At 48.2% G+C, this 19,460-nt stretch overlaps 1 protein-coding gene across 2 annotated transcripts in view; it reads right to left on the bottom strand.

Moving 5' to 3' along the window:
- Window positions 1-19,460, bottom strand: part of CPXM2 (carboxypeptidase X, M14 family member 2) — a 146,261-nt gene that overhangs the window by 104,027 nt on the left and 22,774 nt on the right. For both annotated transcript variants that reach the window (XM_003904374.5, XM_009215569.4), the window contains one exon: window positions 13,226-13,335. In XM_003904374.5, coding sequence (XP_003904423.3) covers window positions 13,226-13,335 — 110 coding nt within the window. The remainder of the gene's footprint in view (window positions 1-13,225; window positions 13,336-19,460) is intronic.

The raw sequence follows: 19,460 nt of genomic DNA, 5'->3' as shown, positions 1-19,460 counted from the left end.
ATTTTTATTGCTTCCTGTGGCTTTGTTTTATTTTTATCTATTGATTTTTTTTTTTTTTTGCTTTAAGTGCATATTTCCTCTGAAAATGCTAATGAGCTGTACCTTTGTTTTAGTGGTTGATTTAGTAACTATGTCTTTTACATAACATACTTAATTCTATATTTTCTTAGAAAGTACCCCTTAACTCCCTACTATGGGCAGTGATTAAATCATTATTTCTACTTCCTGCTGCTTCTCCTCCTTCCCCTTTATCACCTAATTTCATTTATTATATTCTTAACATTCACTCTTCTTTTTTTTTTGAGGCAGAGTTTCACTCTTGTTACCCAGGCTGGAGTGCAATGGCACAATCTCAGCTCACTGCAACCTCGGCCTCCTGGATTCATTAGCTGGGATTACAGGTGCCAGTCACCATATCTGGCTAATTTTTGTAGTTTTAGTAGAGACAGGGTTTCACCATGTTGGTCAGGCTGGTCTCGAACTCCTGAACTCAGGTGATCCACCTACTTTGATCTCCCAAGTTGCTGGGATTACAGGCATGAGCTACCATGCCTGGCCTAACATTCACTTTTAAAAGACTAAATCAAATATACCTCTCTTCTTTAGTAGAGCGGCTTTTTCATAAAGTTTTCATTAATTTTAAAATGGATATAGAAAAGTGTGCAAATCCTAAGTGTGCAGCTCAATCAATTTTTACAAACTGCGTGTACCCACATAACCACATCCAGACCAAGATGTGGACCACGAGCAGCACACCAGAAGCTCCCTGTGCCCCTTCCCAGACATTAACTTCCCGCAGACACAACCACCGCTCTGACTTCTTTCTTCTCTGGCTGGTTTTCTTATTTTCAAACTTTATACAAATGAAATCTACTGTAACTACTCTTTGTGTCTGGTTTCTTCTGCTCAATATTTATTATATCTGGGAGATTCACCCAGACAATTGCATGCAGCAGTAATTTAGTCCTTTTAACTGTCATATAGTATTTCACTGTAGTACATAAAAATGACTTATGATATATGTGGATTATTTCTATTTGGGGGTTACAAATAACGCCGCCATGAACACACCTATTCATGTCTTCTTGTGCACATGTTAGCACATTTCCATTTAGGCATGAGAGTGAATTTGTTAAGTCAATGTGCATGAGAATGTTCAACTTTAATAAATACAATAGTTTCCTGTTATCTGTGGTTTCTCTTTCCACAGTTTCAGTTATCTGAAGTCAACCACAGTCTGAAAATATTAAATGGGAAATTCCAGAAATAACCAATTTATCAACCGCGTGCCATTCTGGGTAGGGTGATGAAATCTCACACCGTTTCTCACCATTCCACCTTGATGTGAATCCTCCCTTTGTTTGGCGATCCACACCAACTACTTTAGCCGCCCAGTAGTCACTTAGCAGCCATCTTGGTGATCAGAGTTGGTATTGCAGTGCTTGTGTTGAAGTCACCTTTGTTTTACTTAATAATGGCCCCACAATGCAAGGGTATTGGTAGTGGTAATTCAGATATGCCCAGGAGACAAGTAAAATGCTTCCTTTAAGTGAAAAAGATGAAAGGTCTCAACTTAATTTTAAAAAGAAATAAAACTGTATGCTGAGGATGCTAAGATCTACAGTAAGAATGAATTTTCTACCTGTGAAATTGTGGAGAAAAAAAAGAAATCCATGCCAAGCATCTAAGAGCGTTTGGTACTACCCACAGTTTCAAGCATCCACTGGGAGTCTTGGAACATATCCCCCAGATAAGAACTGACTATATACTGCCAAACAGGTTTCCAAGTGGCTGTGCTACTTTACATTCCCAGCATTGTATGAATGTTTCCATTGCCCCACATCTTTGCCAACACTTGATATTATCCTTTTTTCAAAGCCATTTTGGTGCCTGTGTATCCTGTCTCATTGTGGCTTTGATTTGTATTTACTTGATGGCTAATGGTGGAAAGCTCGTTTTCTCATGGCCATTGGCCATGACATTGCACCATAACCACAGGGTAGCTTTGTCTCAGTCCTTCCAATATACCATGTTCCCTACCACCACAGGGCCTTTGCACACACTCTTCCCTTTGACCTGGAATGTTCTTCTCTCCCTCTGCCTACCTTTGTCCAATAAACTCTCAACTTACCATCCTTCTTCATTTAGCCCAAGTACTCACTCCATCCTCAGCAAAGTCCTCCAAGTTCTAGCCTGAGGCAGGTATACTGGGCATACAGAACCACAGTATTGAATTGTGTTTCTCCTTCTCCAAAATAGGCTCATGCCCTAATTCCTGGAATCTCAGGATGTTACCTTATTTAGAAATAGGGCTGGTGACCAGGCGCCGTGTCTCAATCCCAGCATTTTGGGAGGCTGAGGCGGGCGGATCACGAGATCAGGAGATCCAGACCATCCTGGCTAACACAGTGAAACCCGGTCTCTACTAAAAATACAAAAAATTAGCTGGGCATGGTGGCATGCACCTGTAGTCCCAGCTACTCGGGAGGCTGAGGCAGGGGAATTGCTTGAATCCGGGAGGTGGAGGTTGTAGTGAGTCAAGATCGCACCACTGCACTCCAGCCTGGGCAACAGAATGAGACCCCATCTCAAAAAAAAAAAAAAAAATAGGGCTGGTACAGATGCACTTAGTTAAGATGCAGTCAGATTAGAGCAGGATGGGCATATCCAGCATGACTGTGTCTTTAAACATGGGGAAATCTGAACACAGAGACACACAGGCAGAGGGCAGATGATGTAGAGGCTCATGGGGAGAAGGCTGAAGGACCAGGGAGGCAGAGACTGGGGTGATGCATTTATCAGCCCAGGGATGCCACAGAACACCTGAGGCCACCAGACACTGGAAAGGGCAAGGAAGGACCCTTTCCTAGAGACTTCAGAAGGAGAGATGCCCTGCTGCCACTTTGATTTCAGATTTCAAGCCTCCAGAACTGTGAGAGAATCAGTGCTTGTTGTTTACAGTTGCCCTGTCTGGGCTTACAATGTTGTCGTGGCAGCCCCAGGGAATGAATGCACCTGCTCCTCTCCTTCCCAGGACTCATTACAGATGGTAATTATGCATTCATGGGTAGGATTTTTTTCAGTAATTTCATCTCCCCATTAGATTACTAGATTATCAGAGCTGCAGGTTAAAAAGCACAGGGAACATGCCCAACTCCCTTCTATTCTCTTGCGTCCTTCATTCAAACCTCATCTGCCCTGTAACAGAAAATCCTACTTTCAAAATATCCTAAATCCAACCACTTCTGACCTCCTCCATCACTCCTATCTTGGCTCAAGCCAGTACCATCTCCTGTCTAGGGCCTGAAGTCACCCCCCTTAACAGGCCTCTGCTTCAATGCTTACTCCCCGAAAGTCAGCACAGCGACCAGGTTGATCCCTTTCACATGTAAGCCACAGCATGTCATTCCTGTGTCCAGAACTTTCCAGGGCTCCCCTAATTGGCTCATGGTTAAAAGTCAAAGTCCTTCCAGGGGGCCAGCAGGCCTCCTACTACCTCTGGTGCATGTCTCCTCCCCTGATGCTCACTCCAGCCTCCTGCTGCCCCTTGGCTATGCTGAGCATGCTTCCAACCCTGACCTTTGCTGGAGCCATCCCCTCTGCCCGGAATGCTCTTCCCACACCCCCTTGGCTCCCCATTGATCCCCTTCTTGAAAAGCGGCTGCCACCTCCCCAGAGCCTGCCCCCTGACTACCAGTACCAGCTGTCCACTGGTTTTGTTTCCCTTTTCTCCACAATATGTGCCACCTTCTAACATACTATAATAATAAACACTACGACTTGTTACATTTCCTGCTGATATGGTTTGGATCTGTGTCCCTGCCCAAATCTCACATCAAATTGTAATTCCCAGGGTTGGAGGTGGGGCCTGGTGGGAGGTGATTGGATCATGGGGGTGGATCTCCCCCTTAGAACTGTGTTGGATAGTGAGTGAGTTCTCATGAGATCTGGTTGTTTAAATGTGTATGGCACCTCCCCACTCTTTTGCTCCTGCTAGGGTCATGAAAGTAGTGCCTGCCTCCCCGTCACCTTCTGCCATGACTGTAAGTTTCCTGAGGCCTCCCCAGAAGCAGAAGCTACTCTGTTTCCTGTACAGCCTGCAGAACCATGAGCCAATGAAACCTCTTTTCTTTATGAATTACCCAGTCTCCGCTGTTTCTTTATAGCGGTGAGAGAATGGACTAATACACCTGCCTTGATTTGCCTCCTGCACTAGAACGCAAGCTTCAAGATGGCAAGAATCTTTATTTTGGTCATGAAGGCATCCTCAGCACCTAGAACAGGGCCCAGCACATCATAGACCCCCAGTAAATATTTGCTAAGTGCTCAGGGCTCTTCTGTTTTTGCTCAGCGTTGTTTCCTCAGTTCTTATGACAGTGCTGAGTACATAAAAGGTTTCCAGAGTGTGTTGTGTTTTTGTGTTGTTGTTATAATAAAATGAATAAATAAAAGAAATAATCTGGCCAGGCACAGTGGCTCATGCCTGTAATCCCAACACTTTGGGAGGCCAAGGTGGACGGATCATTTGAGGTCAGGAGTTCGAGACCAGCCCGGCCAACATAGAAACCCCGTCTCTTCTAAACATACAAAAATTAGCTGGGTGTGGTGGCGCGTGCCTGTAATCCCAGCTACTCAGGAGGCTGAGGCACCAGAATCGCTTGAACCCGGGAGCTGGAGGTTGCAATGAGCAGAGATTGCACCACTACACTCCAGCCTGGGTGACAGAGCGAGGCTCAGTCTCAAAAAAAAAAAAAAAAAAAAAGAAAAGAAAAGAAAAAGAAAGAATCTGCTCTGTTATTCTTTCCTTCCCTCCTCCTCTCCTTTTTCCTCCCCTCCCTCTCCCTATCCTGGCTTTTTCTGCTTACACAGCGTTTATTGTGTCCTCGAAGCACTAACACAGAATGACCTATACACCTGATTCCCAACCGTGCCCGTCCAGGAGATGGTCATCTGACCTGTGTGTAGCGGGGCAGGTGCCCTGCGGAACCATCCCCATGAGGCATCACTGGAGAAGCAGCTATGACTGCTGAATGGACACACAGGTGACTACTGATGCCTCTCACATCAGACTGTTCTGGGACCTGCCTGGATGTGGGCATGGGAGATCCTAGGGGAAACTCAAGCCAGTGGTCAGGGAGATAAGGCACAAGCTGGGAGGCAGGGGTGGCCCTGGAGCTAACTATATAACAAATATATATACTTGTTTTAGAAATAAGGAAACTGAAGTCAGGAGCTAAGTGACCTGCCCTAATCCCACAGCTACTAAGTACAGACCTGAGACCCTAACCTCAGTTTTCTGGCTGAAAATAAACCCAGGGCTCCTTTCCTGCCAGCTCCAGCACCCTCAGCTTGTTCAACAGTCAACCCCCGGAGCCTGTGTGTCCGCTCCAGAGTCGTAACTGCACTGTGCCTTCTCCAGTGATGCCTCATGGGGCTGGTTCCCCAGGGCACCTGCCCCACTGTACACAGGTAGGATGACCGTCTCCTGGATGTGCACGTCCCCTGGCAACCAGATGTGTAGGTCATTCTGTGTTAGTGCTTCAAGGACACAACATATGAAATTTAATAACATATTAAAGAAAAATGCACATAGCAAACAGAACAGAATCTATATCTGAACCAGATAACCCTGTGGTTCCTTAATAATCTGTGGTTCATGGGTCAAGGAGGCTTTGGTGGTTTTGGACCCTTTTTACTTTGAGGTCACATTGCCCTTCTACCTGCTTGGTGTCTACGCTGTAAGCTTCTTGAGAAATGCAAACAGTGCATCACCATCATAATAGATACTCATTTTGATTTTTTCAAGGGAGTCACAATTTAAAATATTCAGTCCTGTTATTCCCATAAAAATCCAAATACCCCAAATTCCAGGGTTTTGGCATCCAAACACTGTCTCCCAGACTGTTTGCTTGAAGCCAGATGTAGAACAAAATCCCTTTATCAGAACACACATGACATTCCTTGACTCGGAAACTACGTCTACTGTGATTATTTTTGCGTCTGCAGCACTTCGCACATATATGGCCCCCAAGAAGAACGTGAGAGTCACAGCAAGGTTTTGCACACCAGGAAAAACAAAACAAACAGACAAACAAAACAGAAAATCAGGAAGGCCTGGAGGGAGAGATAGGCTTAGGGTCAAAGACACAGGGGCAGGGCCCAGCCACGGGCCGGTGTAGGTCGGGCACGGGTGAGATCTGGGAAAATCGTGCTGCCTAAGGTACTCCATAGACTTCCTGCCAGGAGAAATGTGGCCTCCACCTTTGGTCAAAGTCGGGCCCCAAGAGCACTGGGGCCAAAAGGTACAGGGAGACATGTACAGGACGTGCCCTGGAATATGAGCTGTCACACAGGATAAAACTCAGTTGGTTCAATGTTCTAAAATTGCATTCATGTCTTCGTGCAGGGGTACATATGAAGCCAAGGGCAGTGGCTGCTTCCAAGTATCCCACCTCATTTTAGGTAAAAAGGGGATGCGAACACTGGAATTAGATTCTAATATTGGCATCAAGGTGCTCCATCGAATTTTTTTAAGGAAATGACTGAGGAGAGGACTCATGATTCCTTCCAGTGGTGCTGGGGAAATGGCCCTGACAGACACTATTATTATGGCCAGACATTTCTCATGGAAGAGCTACAAGAGGTGAGCCTCTCTCTCTAGGGGACCAAACTCTCAGTCATTTCTAACATGGGTGAGACAAGACCTGGTCCACAGAGTGCCAAACGACTGTGACCAGACTATCACAAAGACACCCAGAGCTGTGTAGGCAGCGTGTTATGCTTTTCCTTGTGACCTCAAAACATCAGCTGTTTCTTCCAAGCTCTGATCTGAGCACCAACTTTTTTACATCCTCAGTTATAGGCAGAAATTGTGGTGACATCATGAGTCCCAACCACACACTTGGTGTTTCATTTCTTCTGATCACACATCAGATCCTGACTTACTGTAATTTAAATTCTTGAGAATGAGGTTGAAAGCCAGCCCTCTGATGTGGCAGTACTTACTACTGCAATCTGTTCAAGGCTTGCCAGCTAAGAAAATATCCAAAATAATAAGAGTGGTGCAATAAGTCACTTCGGCAGGGCTGCTGTCCCTGAACCCCCTTCCTTAGTTTATGACCCAGGGAAAATATCTTAGGGTCCTCAAAGGAGGATTCTTTGGGGGTGGGGCAGGTGATGAGCTGCCATTAGATGACCCACCTGAATATAGGGTCACTTCCTAAGACTAACTAACTACAGGCAAAGGATCTAAGCATGTTTTTGTTTTGTTTTGTTTTGTTTTGTTTTGTTTGACAGAGTCTCATCCTCTCGCCCAGGCTGGAGTGCAGTGACATGATCTTGGCTCACTGCAACCTCCACCTCCCAGGTTCAAGTGATTCTCCTGCCTCAGCCTCCCAAATATCTGGGATTACAGGCATGCACCACCATGCCCGGCTAATTTTCATATTTTTAGTTGAGACGGGGTTTCGCCATGTTAGCCAGGCTGGTCTCAAATTCCCGATCTCAGGTGATCTGCCCGCCTTGGCCTCCCAAAGTACTTGGGTTACAGGCATGAGCCACCGTGCCTGGCCCTGGGCTTGATTTTAGAGGTCATTGTCAACATGTTCTCTTGGAGACTCAGGATGTTAATTTCCAATCTGTCTGTAGTTGTTCCCAGAATGGAAGAAACCAGTGACTGTTTCTAAATGAGATCACAGCCTCGCAAATGAGTTAGTATAAAAGGGTCCTGGGCATACAGGAAGACTAATCATAGGTGAGGGGCTGAACTGGATGTCTTCCTTGAATTCCTGGAAAGTCTATCTTGTCCCAATGTAGTGATAAAATGTAAATGTTGGGTTTTTTCTCTAACCTTATATTATTAAGTTAACAAAAGTAAAATACTACTTGGAAAAAAGGAAGTATTAAGTTATAAGTACTCTTTCAGTCTTCTGCTTACAATGACGGAAAAAGAGACAGGTATTTCTGCGGTAACATGGCAAATCCATTCCAGTAAAAGCTCCCAGTCTAAAACCCAGCTCACCAGCCAGCCCATTCAAAATCTATACAGGTCTGGAAGCACAAGACTGAAAAAAATTAATTCTAAAAACACATTAGCACAGTTAAGAAGGCACGTTGAGTTGCTCAAAACAGTGTTTAAATACAGCTGTAATTACAGGATTTGATCTGAAAAGGAAACAAGCAGGGAGGCAGATGATGTCAGCAAATGGAAGGCAGCTGAGCTGCTGAGTTGAAGGCTGGGGCAAAATGGGGAAGGGACCTGAGCAATGCACCAGAACAGGCCCCACCGACACAGAGGAACAGGAGGCACAGGGCGCCACGCACAGGACTCTGCAGCTTCCACGCTCACCTGTGACAGTGTCTGTGGTCAGGTGCTGGTGCTCGGTCCCACGGACCACTCATAGACTCCACACTCACCCGTGACAGTGCACTCTGTGGTCAGGTGCTGGTGCTCAGTCCCACAGACCATTCATAGACTCCACACTCACCCGTGACAGTGCACTCTGTGGCCAGGTACTGGTACTCGGTCCCACAGACCATTCATAGACTCCACACTCACCCGTGACAGTGCACTCTGTGGTCAGGTGCTGGTGCTCAGTCCCACAGACCATTCATAGACTCCACACTCACCCATGACAGGGTACTCTGTGGCCAGGTGCTGATACTCGGTCCCACAGACCATTCATAGACTGACAAAAGTTGCACATGAACCAATGCTGCTTTTCTGTGTCATAATGACATCATCCCTGTATCTGCCAACCACACAGGGCAAATATGTACTAGAAAAACACATGTGACAGCAGACCAGCCTGCCCGGCCTCCTGCTAGGCTTCTCCTGCTCAAGCTCCCTTAAGCACTGCAGCCACTCCAGGGAAGCTTTGTTGATTCGGCGCATCCATATGTGCAGACGCCGTGCTCACACGGGGTGGGGAATACCCAAAAATGCAAGAGTCACATTTTCTGCAAGCAGCTCAGCATTTGGCAAGGGTGCCCATGAATAAATCAATGTGAGACAGTTGTCAGAAAAGAGAGATGTACACAGTTCGATCACTATTCCAGCTGTCGAACCTACACCACTTCTATCTGTTGACTTGGGAGGCAGTTTTATGGCATCATTAGGATCAACAACTTAAGGTTTAAAGCTGCCTGGATTCTTAATCTGCCTCTCCTGCGAAATGTGCGCTGAGTCACTCCGTGCTCCCTGTGTCTGTTTTCTATAAGGCAGAGGTAATAATAACAGGACTGTCTTCCATGTTGGAGGAATAAATGAAATCACGCACATAAGGCACTTAGCACTGTGCCAATAATGCTTGGAGCTGATGCCCACTCTCCCTTTGCTAGAGACTGAAGCATCTTGAAGGCAGAGAATTCCTAGGGCTTTTTGTCGTGGCCCTTTCTGTGCCCATCACATAGCAGGCACCTCACAATGGTCTGCTGCAAGATTGAATGCTAATGGGTAAGAATATGCATTTGAGAAATGCCAAAGGCAATTCTCTTTCTTTACTCCTTTTGAACCTCACAATACCATGAAGGAGGCAGAGCCAGCAGTGGGATCTGCACCTTTCTGATGATGACACTGAACCTCGGAGAATGAGGGCATCTCACCCAAGGCCACACGGCTGGTCAGCAGTGACCAGCACCAGCATCCCAGCCTGTGAGCCCCATGCCTTCCAGCCTGGACCACAGCCACATCTGCGCCTATAGAGTCCTGGGCTGGCACAGCGCTGGGCTAAACCACCTCACAGCCTGCACTAGGGTATTAAACACAGTTTCTAATTCTGACATCTTGGTGTTTCTCGATCACAAAATCCCATTAGCTCAACACGCCTACAAAATACTCGTATGTGAGACAAGATGTGGTTATTTTTAAACTGCATTTCAAACCGTTCTGTGTGGGGAGATGTATTTTTGGAGCACACTGACTTTAATTATGCACCTGTGACAGTGGAATCACACTGCATGTGGCACTGGCTCTGGAAGACACAAACCACAAAAGTGGGCTGACCTCGTCCCCATTTCCCTGTGTCACCAGCGGGCACAGGAGCACAGCCCTGCTGACACCTCGATTTAGCCTGGTGAGCTTCCTATGGGGGACTGGGGCTGTATGTCGAAGCCCACAGACACACACTGCAAGTGACGCTGCCCTCTCTGGGGTTGACACCAGGTACCTGACTGGGGTCAGAGCCAGAGGCTGGGGATGGCAGGCCAAGATTTGGCTGTTAAAGCAGCAACTTCCCAGTCTAAGAGCAGGTACGGAGACTTTCCTGTGAGAAGGCATCAGGGTAAATAAGACACCACTGAAGAAAGAAAAACCCATAAAGACAACTCACACTGATGTGATTCCCATACACAGCCTCCTTTTCACCCCGACCACAGGCAGGGGAGTGCACTCAGTCAACGCGTTCACCGAGGGGAGCCTGGCATCTGCCTGGGGTGGGCCTCCCATGGGTGAAGGACTACCTGAAGCCAGGAAGATGAAGTGAGGACAGCCTCGCCAGCTGCTCCCTGCTGGACACCCCATCCACAGCAAGGCTCCTGTGCAGCCCAGCAAAGGCAGGTCAGTGAATAAACACCATCTGCACCTGAGCCAGGTCTCCATGCATGTCCTCGGTGCACCTCCCATGTTGCAGGTGCTATTCTGCACACCAGGGGCTGGGCAAGCAGGAGAAACAAGGCCACATCTAACATGGGGCTTACTCACAAGGAAGGGACAGATAAAACCCAAGGAAATAAGTAAATGAAGGTTCAGAGAGGGACCCAGTCACCCAGGGCCAACCTGGGACTTTCCTCATATGGTAAGTAGAAGCCACCAGAGCCTTTCAACAGAGGAAGGAGATGATCCAGGGAATGTTTTAAAATCAGAAGTCACCTAAGGTCACCACTCAAGGAACCCTGTGAGTGATCAGGACTCTCGTCTTTCTGATGAGGCAACTGAGCCTCAGAGACATGAGATCATTGTTCCAAAGGCCCCCAATCTAGAAATGTCAAGGCCAAGGTCTGCACTCAGCATGCCTGCCTACAACGTCTCATTGGCACACCCTGCTTGGCACTCTGCCGGTGGAATTCCCAACTGAAGGGACACAGACACCATGCCCCCCAACCTTCCCATTCAACCCCAACACATTTAGGATTAACAGGACCTTTTAATTTTTTACCAAAAGCACAAATAAACATGGACACTTTCTCTTTTTCAAAAGATAATTTCAATTATAGTGAAAGCATGCAAAGCATCAGATGACATCTCCCCTGATGAATGCACAAAACAGGCTGCACACACCCTGCTTGGGCCTGACCGTTATTTCCTCAGAGGACTGGATCCCCTTCTAGGGTACTGGAGGCGCTGTGTGAACATGAACTTAGCTCCGGCTCAAGCTTTGAGGGCTCATGTGTTCATCCTCTCACAAAACATAAGAGATTTGTTTGCAGTTGACAGTTGTGCACATCCAAATATTTCTTAATAGTTATTATTCTTTTTTTACACGAGTATTTATAAACCAACCTTCAGATCTCATTAAAGTTAGTTCTACAAATGTTCTACCTGAATTCCTCTGAACTAAAAAGTGGCGGAGGTTAAACAGTTCGAAAGTCTGTTTGATGCGGTGCAGTCTGAGGGGTGGGGTTGGAGAAACAGCAAAGCTTGGAGTCAGAGCTTGGCTCAGATGTCCCCAGTCCCATGAGCTCCCTGGGAAGGAACGTTATCTGTTCGTACACAGTTCCCAGCACAGCAGCAGCCCCTTGCACATTTATACAGATTGTTGGGGGAGTGAGGGGTCCGCTCTGCCACTTGGAAGCCATTAGCTTTGAGTGCACCCTTGATGGCCCTCAGGACCATGGGCAAAGAACCTCCTCCTTCCCTAGACCAGAGATGGTGCATGTGCAAAGGGACTTGGAAACTACTCCCCACACAGAAGAGCTCTAGAAAGAAAACTAGAATACGGTGCCATTAGAGAGCCACACGGGACGGCAGAGATCAAGTGCTAAGCTGAGAAAGAACAGATCGGCAGGAGGTGGGGCAGGAAAAAAGGCCCTGGGGATGGGACGGCAGAATAACTCCCTACCCAAAGATGGCCACACTCTAACCCGCAGAACCTGCACATATATTAGATTACACCGCAGAGAGGAATGAGGGTCACAGATGGAATGAAGGTTGCTTGAGGAAGGGAGATGATCCCAGGCTATGCAGGTGGGCCCAGTGTAATCTCAAGGATCCTCAAAAGGGGAACAAGAAATCAGAACAGAGAACCAGAGAGATGGTCACATGAAGACTCCACCTGCCTTTGCTGACTCTGAAGAAGGAAAGAGCCACTAGCAAGGAACAGGGCAACTTCTCAAGACTGACAAGGGGAAGAAAATTGATTCTCCCTACAGTCTCCAGAAAGGAGCACAGCCCTGCACACCTTGACTTAGCCCAGTGAGACGTCTGTCCTCCAGAATCGTAAGAGAATACATTTGTGGGAAGAGGCTACATTTATTTGTCACAACAGCAATAGGAATCTCACGCATGGATCAGGTGGGATTCATGTGAGTGGGGCATGGTTGGGCAGTAGAAGTTTCTGGCAGGGGAACCTGCTACAGAAAGGGTCTGGAGTCAAGAATTGCATGGCATGTAGAGTGTGCAGGGAGGAGCTCACTTTCCTGGAGCAAGACCTTGGACTGATGGGACTGACAGAGAGGGAGGCCTGACACTCTTGAGGCCCAAGTTAAGAAAGGCTTTTGAGCCTCCAAGAGGGAGACCAGCCAGAATGTGCATGGCCCCAGGAGCCTGGGGCTTGACCTGGGGGAACGCAATGGAGGGAGCCACAGGAAAGCCTAGAAGATGTGTGTGTGGCAGAGACAAGAAGCATTGGCAGGGAGGCAAGGGAAGACAAATGCCACTGCCTCATGTGCCACGGCTCTGCCCCGCCATGCCCCAGGCATTCCACCTTCTCCTCCTGTCCTTTCCAGACCAACAGCATGTGGAAGAGAAGTGTTCAAAAGGCGGAAAAGGAACAACCTGGGTCCAGGTACTGGTGGTCTCACTTTTACTCACGACAGTCGTTGGAGAAGACATTGCCTCCCTGAGTCTCAGAGCTCTCACTGTAAAATTAGGATCATTCAGCAATATCCTTTCTTACTGTGAGAATTCAGGCTAATGCATTTTAAATCCTGGGCATTGCCTGACCCAAGCTCAAGGAACCAGAGCAATAAACAAGGCGGTCAAAATCCTTACAACCACAGGGCCAGGTACCTGGATGTTGAGTCTCCCTCGATGTGCGCCCAGGCCATAGCGCTTCACCGTGGAGGCATGGAGCTGGAAGTCTGTGATTTTTAAGGTTTCCAGACCAAGAGGTGGGCAACCTGGAAAGGACAATGCTTGTTAAAAACAAGGACAGATGCTGAAAGGGATGAGTTTCTTATTTTCTAAATCTGGCCGCGTGCTTTTCCATTTTCCCCTGAACTGCCACCCACAGGCATGCCCGGTCTTTCCAGACATGGTTGATTGAACTGTCAACATTAAGCCTATGTTCTTTCTTGTTGGCATTTGCTTTAGGGGTGTTTTTGCTCTGATATTCCTTCTTTTTTGCTGTCCATGCTACTGTCTGAGGCTGTTCCCAATTAAGGATCCTTCCCCAACGTGACTCAGTCAGGAAGCATCACTGGAGCTCTGCAAATTAATCAGAACCTGCTGATTTTGCTTCAGCAACTCTGGCCTTTATATTGTGCATGCTAATGAGCAGAGGAATATAAGTAGAAAAAAAAGTCTATTGTTTTCCATTCTCTGCAAAATGGATAATGTGGAGCACGACTAGTAAACGCCATTTGCCCCTGGAATAAAACACCAGTGATTGATCATCCCAGCCTAGCCCATTGTCTTTAAGAATGACAGTGTTTACAGCAGCATCCAGAATGGGTCTCCTGACCCCTGGGCTGCTGTTTGCCCGCACGCCCACCACAGTGAGTGGGGGAGCGTTTAGTGAAGGCAGAAGGGTGCACACAGTGAATGCGAAAGGCCATGCAGCGAGTGGGGGCCACACAATGAACTGGGGGGCCCCGCATTGAGGGCGTTTGTGCAGCAGGCATGCCAACCATCTGAGGCTGACCTCACAGAGGAAAACCTGGTTACCATGCCCCTTCCCTCCCCAGGGCCCTCACACCTTCCAGGCCTGAAGGACATGAATCTGACCCATGTGGTGGTATTTCCTGGGTCCCGCATGTTCATAGAGTCATTCTCCATCCTGCCTACTAGAAATGGACTTCAAGTGGCTGACCAGCAAGGTTAATCCTCACACTACATACTCAGAAATCCTCACTGCTGCGCCTCCAACAGCCCTGCCTCCTCACAGAACCTTCTCATGTTGTCCCAGCAGCCCCACCCTGCCCCTCTCATGGTCTGGCACCTCCGTAGCTTGGCCCCTGAGCCCAGGTTATAATCCCACACCCCGTCACTCTCTGAGACAGCTGGGAGCCTGGGCCCGTGCCCTCCACTCTCACCTCAGGACAATGGGCCCTTTCTGTCAAATGCCACTCTCCTCTTGGAGTTCACAGTCCCCAGCGGTCACTGGTATCCACCAGAGGGCCTCGTCAGAATCCAGGGCAAGCTCTGAGAGTCAAGACCACTGACCCATTACACTCCTGTCCCTTCTGAGAGGCTGGACTCCAGGACATCCTGCAGCCTGGCCCCAGGAGCCTGGGCTCTGGCTCAAGCTCTTGGGTTCCCTAAGCTGGGGCTGCTGCCCCTCTGTGCCCCATTCTTATCCTCGTCTCCTGCTCACTCCTTGCTCTTTTCCCCATCACCTGGTCTCAGCCTGTCCTGCCTTAGACACAGTCAGCTTTCTCAGGAATAACTAGTCTGTCCTGAGAGACCCTGCCCACCAAGAGACCCCACCCACTGAGAGAGAGACCCCACCAACTGACTGTGACACCAAGCTGGCTAGGCAGCAGGTTCTATCAGGCGATTCCTGGTGGCCTGGGAATAGCCTCTATTTATCTTTACTCTGCCAGCTATGGTTTCAGGGTTCAAGGGACCTGGGGAGTTTCAGACCGTGATGGGGGGAACCAGGCACAGGTCCTGTCCCTCCACATCCTGGTGCTCAATACATGCCCACAACAGTCCCACATAACCAAGCACCAGAAACACCAAAAGGATCTGCTGTCATCTTACGAACCTATTTCACTGCCATGTTGGTGAAATCCCATCCACCAGCTTCTTCCTTGGTGGCAGAAGACACAGCAGGCAGTAAATTCTATGGACTTCCTTCAGCAAAGCCACTTTTATTTATATCATTTATACAGTCAAAGTGAGAGACAGACAGATGGACAGATAGCCCACCAGATGGACAGGCAGACATACATAGATCATGTACCAGCTCAATAAAGCAACAATAATTGCTATTCAAAACATTTCTTCCAGAAAAAGACAACGACTCCTATGCATGTGAGTATTTTAATTCAAAAAAGGAAGTACCTGACTAAAATTACATATCCATCAAAATTGCTTTTCTGTCAATAGACAGAAGCTCTGTCACATCCTCTTGCCAAGATACAGAAGGGGTGAAAAGAAAGTGCCCACAAGTGAGGTGTTTCATGGTTGCACATCTAATAGCAACTGAAAAGTGCAATGCCTGCCCTCTCACAGGCTGAGTTTCCCGCAGCCAGCAGTGCCGGCAGCTGCCACATCTAACAGCCACTCTTGTCCACTCCTGTGATGGTGTCATGGCGAAGCCAATAACTTCACTCCCTCCACCCACAGCACAGATGATGACTTTGCGGGAGGAGCCCAGATAAACACACACGAACTTGGTCTGCTCGCAAATGTGGTCTTACAGGAACCCAATGCTCTGACACTGGGATTTTTTGTCCTTATTAGAAGATGCTATTTTTAGAGCCATTAGTTTGGTTTGGAAGCCTTCTCCATTGCCCGTGCCACTTACAAAGAAGCTAGAGATTCCACACAGAGAACACACAAAGTCCTTGAAAGGCAAAGACAGCGTTCCTGATCCGCGTGGGTGAGCGACGGCCCTTTGGTTGTAAGAAACCAACCACAGCCAACTTAGACAGGAAGGGAAGTCCCTAGAGAAATGACAGGGATGGCAGAAAGTGAGAAGAACAGAGGCGGGACACAGGACACGTGCGGGTGGAAAGGCACAGAGCTCCCGTCATCTAGGCAGCAGAACAGTGGATTCCAATGGCACTGTCCACCTGCTATCACACCTCTGAGTTTCCACTCAACCTCACGCGTGCCTCCAGAGAGGGCCTGATTCGCCTGGTCCCCTGGCTGCCCACTGGGATCAGGGTGCTGTTAGCAAAACAAGGGGATGCCAAATCCAGACCGACATGGGGCACGGGACAGGCATCTGCATCTGCATCTGCTGCCCAGAGCTGAGTGTGAACACAGCTCAAGCAGGCTCGTCCAGCTTCTGAGTTATCAGTTCTTCCAACTGCCTCCTCCTACTGGCCAACCCCAAGAGGGGCAACACCTCCATCTCCGCTTCCTCTCTCCCTTCCTTTCCTGGGATTTTTGCTCCTGACTCCATTCATTCACAGTGGCCCTGGTCACTCTGTGGCCCTTTGGGACTCCTCAGCCTCTTCTCTGTTTCTTCTATACTGGGCCCCGCAGTCTCTCCCTTTCAGCCACTCCTCCACCCCCACACCACGCATGGCCCTGGTTTCCATCACACAATGTTCTGCTCTTTCTCTTCTTCTCTCTCAGTCCAGACCTTCCTTCCTTGTTTGGACTTTGCTTTCCACCTCCCCGAGGGCAGTCTTTCCCCTGCTGCGGCACAGGCTCATCACCCTCAGACTGATTCCCTAAGAGAGCCCCTCCCCTTCCCTGTAACAATCCACCTTCTCAGCCCACACCTCAGCTATGAGGTGTCACAGGCACCGTCTACACCACTTGGCGTCCAATGACATGCACAAAGTTTACATTCAGGGCTGGGCGCAGTGGCTCACACCTGTAATATCAGCACTTTGGGAGGCCAAGGCAGGTGGATCACTTGAGGTCAGGATTTCGAGACCAGCCTGGCCAATATGGTGAAACCCCATCTCTACTAAAACTATAAAAGTTAGCCAGGTGTGGTGGCACATGCCTGTAATCCCAGCTACTCGGGAGGGTGAGGCAGGAGAATCGCTTCAACCTGGGAGGCGGAGGCTGCAGTGAGCTGAGATCATGCCACTGCACTCTAGCCTGGGCTACAGAGTGAGACACTGTCTCAAGGAAAAAAAAAAAAAAAAAACAAGTTTAAACTCAGACCACTTGCTTGTCTGGAGACCGGCCTATTGACGTGGCGGGCAGGCCTCAGAAACCTGGTGGCTCCCTTCAGGCAGGTGTGAATGCGGCAGCTGGAGTAATCCGCCTGCAATCTGCAGCTGAAGCAAATACCCAGTCATCTTCCAAAGTCTGCTGCAAAAGAATCTCCTCAAGGTTGTCACCACTTCTTCCTCGGCACTCTGTCCCCTCACTTTCGTGTGGCAGAGGCCGCAGTATCAGTCAGGCACACAGCAGTAGTGTCAGCTTCACTTGGAAGGTTCTCATTTCACCAATCTTCCATTCTTTATTTTTCCCTTTGATAGCCTCCTCTCCTTCCTTCCATCCCACATCTGCCTCACTCTGACTTCACCCTGTTTTCCATGAGCATCAGGGCAATTCACAAATGTTACTGCAACCCTGCCTAACGCAGGGCGCCATGCCCCGCAGCACAGCATCCTGCAGGCTCACATAAAACTACCCACTGAGTCAGCTGGGAGTTACCCCCCTTCACCAAACCCCACTTGATAACATTTGTTAAGTTAAAAAGAAGTTTAAGAATAAAGTAGTCTAAGCACAAGCTCACTATCCCACATACCTTTATGCAAAGATCAACAAGGCAAAAATCCCATATCAGAATAAAGCATCCCAGGAAAAGTTCCCAAGCCCATCTTAAAGACTTATATTGAACATCTTAAAGACTTATATTGAACATCTGACACAGGAATCTCCACATTTAGAAAAAGGCAGGGTTTTCCTACGCTAAAGAACAGGAAGTAAAGGACTAGAAAATAAAAGATAGGAAGATTATCTTTTGCTTTAAAGATTCTAAATTAATTCAAAATATAGAATATTGAAATATTCACCAAACTTAATACTTCACTCTGATGAATTTCAGAATATTTCAACCTGATTCATTGTTATTCTTTTCTTTCTACCCTGAGAGCATCATCCAAGAGATTTCTTTCTTTCTTTTCTTTTCTTTTGAGACGGATTTTCACTCTCGTCACCCAGGCTGCAGTGCAATGGTGTGACTTTTGGCTCACCACAACCTCCGCCTCCCAGGTTCAAGCAATTCTCCTGCCTCAGCCCCCCCAGTAGCTGGGATTATAGGTGCCCGCAACCATGCCCGGCTAATTTTTGTATTTTTAGTAAAATGGAGTTTCACCATGCTGGCCAAGCTGGTCTCAAATTGCTGACCTCAGGTGATCCACCCGCCTTGGCCTCCCAAAGTGCTGGGATTACAGGCGTGAGCCACCGCACCCGGCCCATCTAGAGATTTTTGACAGGTCTACTCAATGTCTAAAATGAATAAAGTGACCTGCTCCTCCCTCAGGTTCTCCGGCTAAGGGGAACAATACTACAGTGGGGAGAGAATTATGTAGGATGAGGAAACCACTTGCAAAGCATGCTGAGCCACGTCGGAGAGAGGAGGGCTGGGGAATCTTCAACCTGCAGAATGGTCTGGAGGTCTCAGAGCCACAGGGGCTAGAGCAAAACATTTGAAAACATCTGCAGTTCCCAGGCCTGCAGAGGCCTTGAAAAGTGGATGAGACCTCTCTCAGCTGCACCCTGGGCTGACAAAGACCAAAGGGAGCACAGTGCAAACAAGTCACCAGAAAGCAGCAGCTCCCACTCCCTTAGGCCAGTGCCCAAGGCTACTCCTGGTCCCTGAAGTGACATCATTGTCAGCACTTCAGTCTCTGGGCTGCACCCTGGTCTTTGGACCCCAGCCACCATGGGGAACTGCTGCTAACACTGTAACCCCTAGGCAGCTTCTCTGAGGCAATCAGCAGCCAGACAAGATCCGCAGCATGAACGAACCAGCATCCAGGAAACCTCCATGTCTTCAAAACCAGAAATCTCAAAGGAAGGGAGAGATGGCAGAAAGAAGACAAGTACTGTCTCCCAGCCACAGTCCCAGGCTTGTCTAGGACTGCCAGGAGATTACCGAGCGTGATCATCAGAATAGCAAAGACTTTGCAGCAGCAACCTGTGCATTCTAAGGGCTGAAGGAAAAGAAAGTGGGATCTGGAAGCCACTACCAGCTAAGTTACAGTCAATAGTCACGGTAATTGTCATGGTAATTAAGGGCTCTTTCAGACACAAGAGTATTCAGAAAATGTGCCCTACTCCCACCATAACCATAAGCCTTTACTGAAAGAACAGCTGGAATCACGGCGCCCAGAAACATAGACACAAAGGCAACCAGACACGTGACCGGCGGGTGCAGCAA

This window comes from Papio anubis, chromosome 11 (genome assembly GCF_008728515.1).
Source record: "Papio anubis isolate 15944 chromosome 11, Panubis1.0, whole genome shotgun sequence".
In the NCBI taxonomy this organism is placed as follows: domain Eukaryota; kingdom Metazoa; phylum Chordata; class Mammalia; order Primates; family Cercopithecidae; genus Papio; species Papio anubis.
The sequence above is the reverse complement of the archived record's forward strand: the minus strand, read 5'-3'. Positions and strand labels throughout refer to the sequence as shown.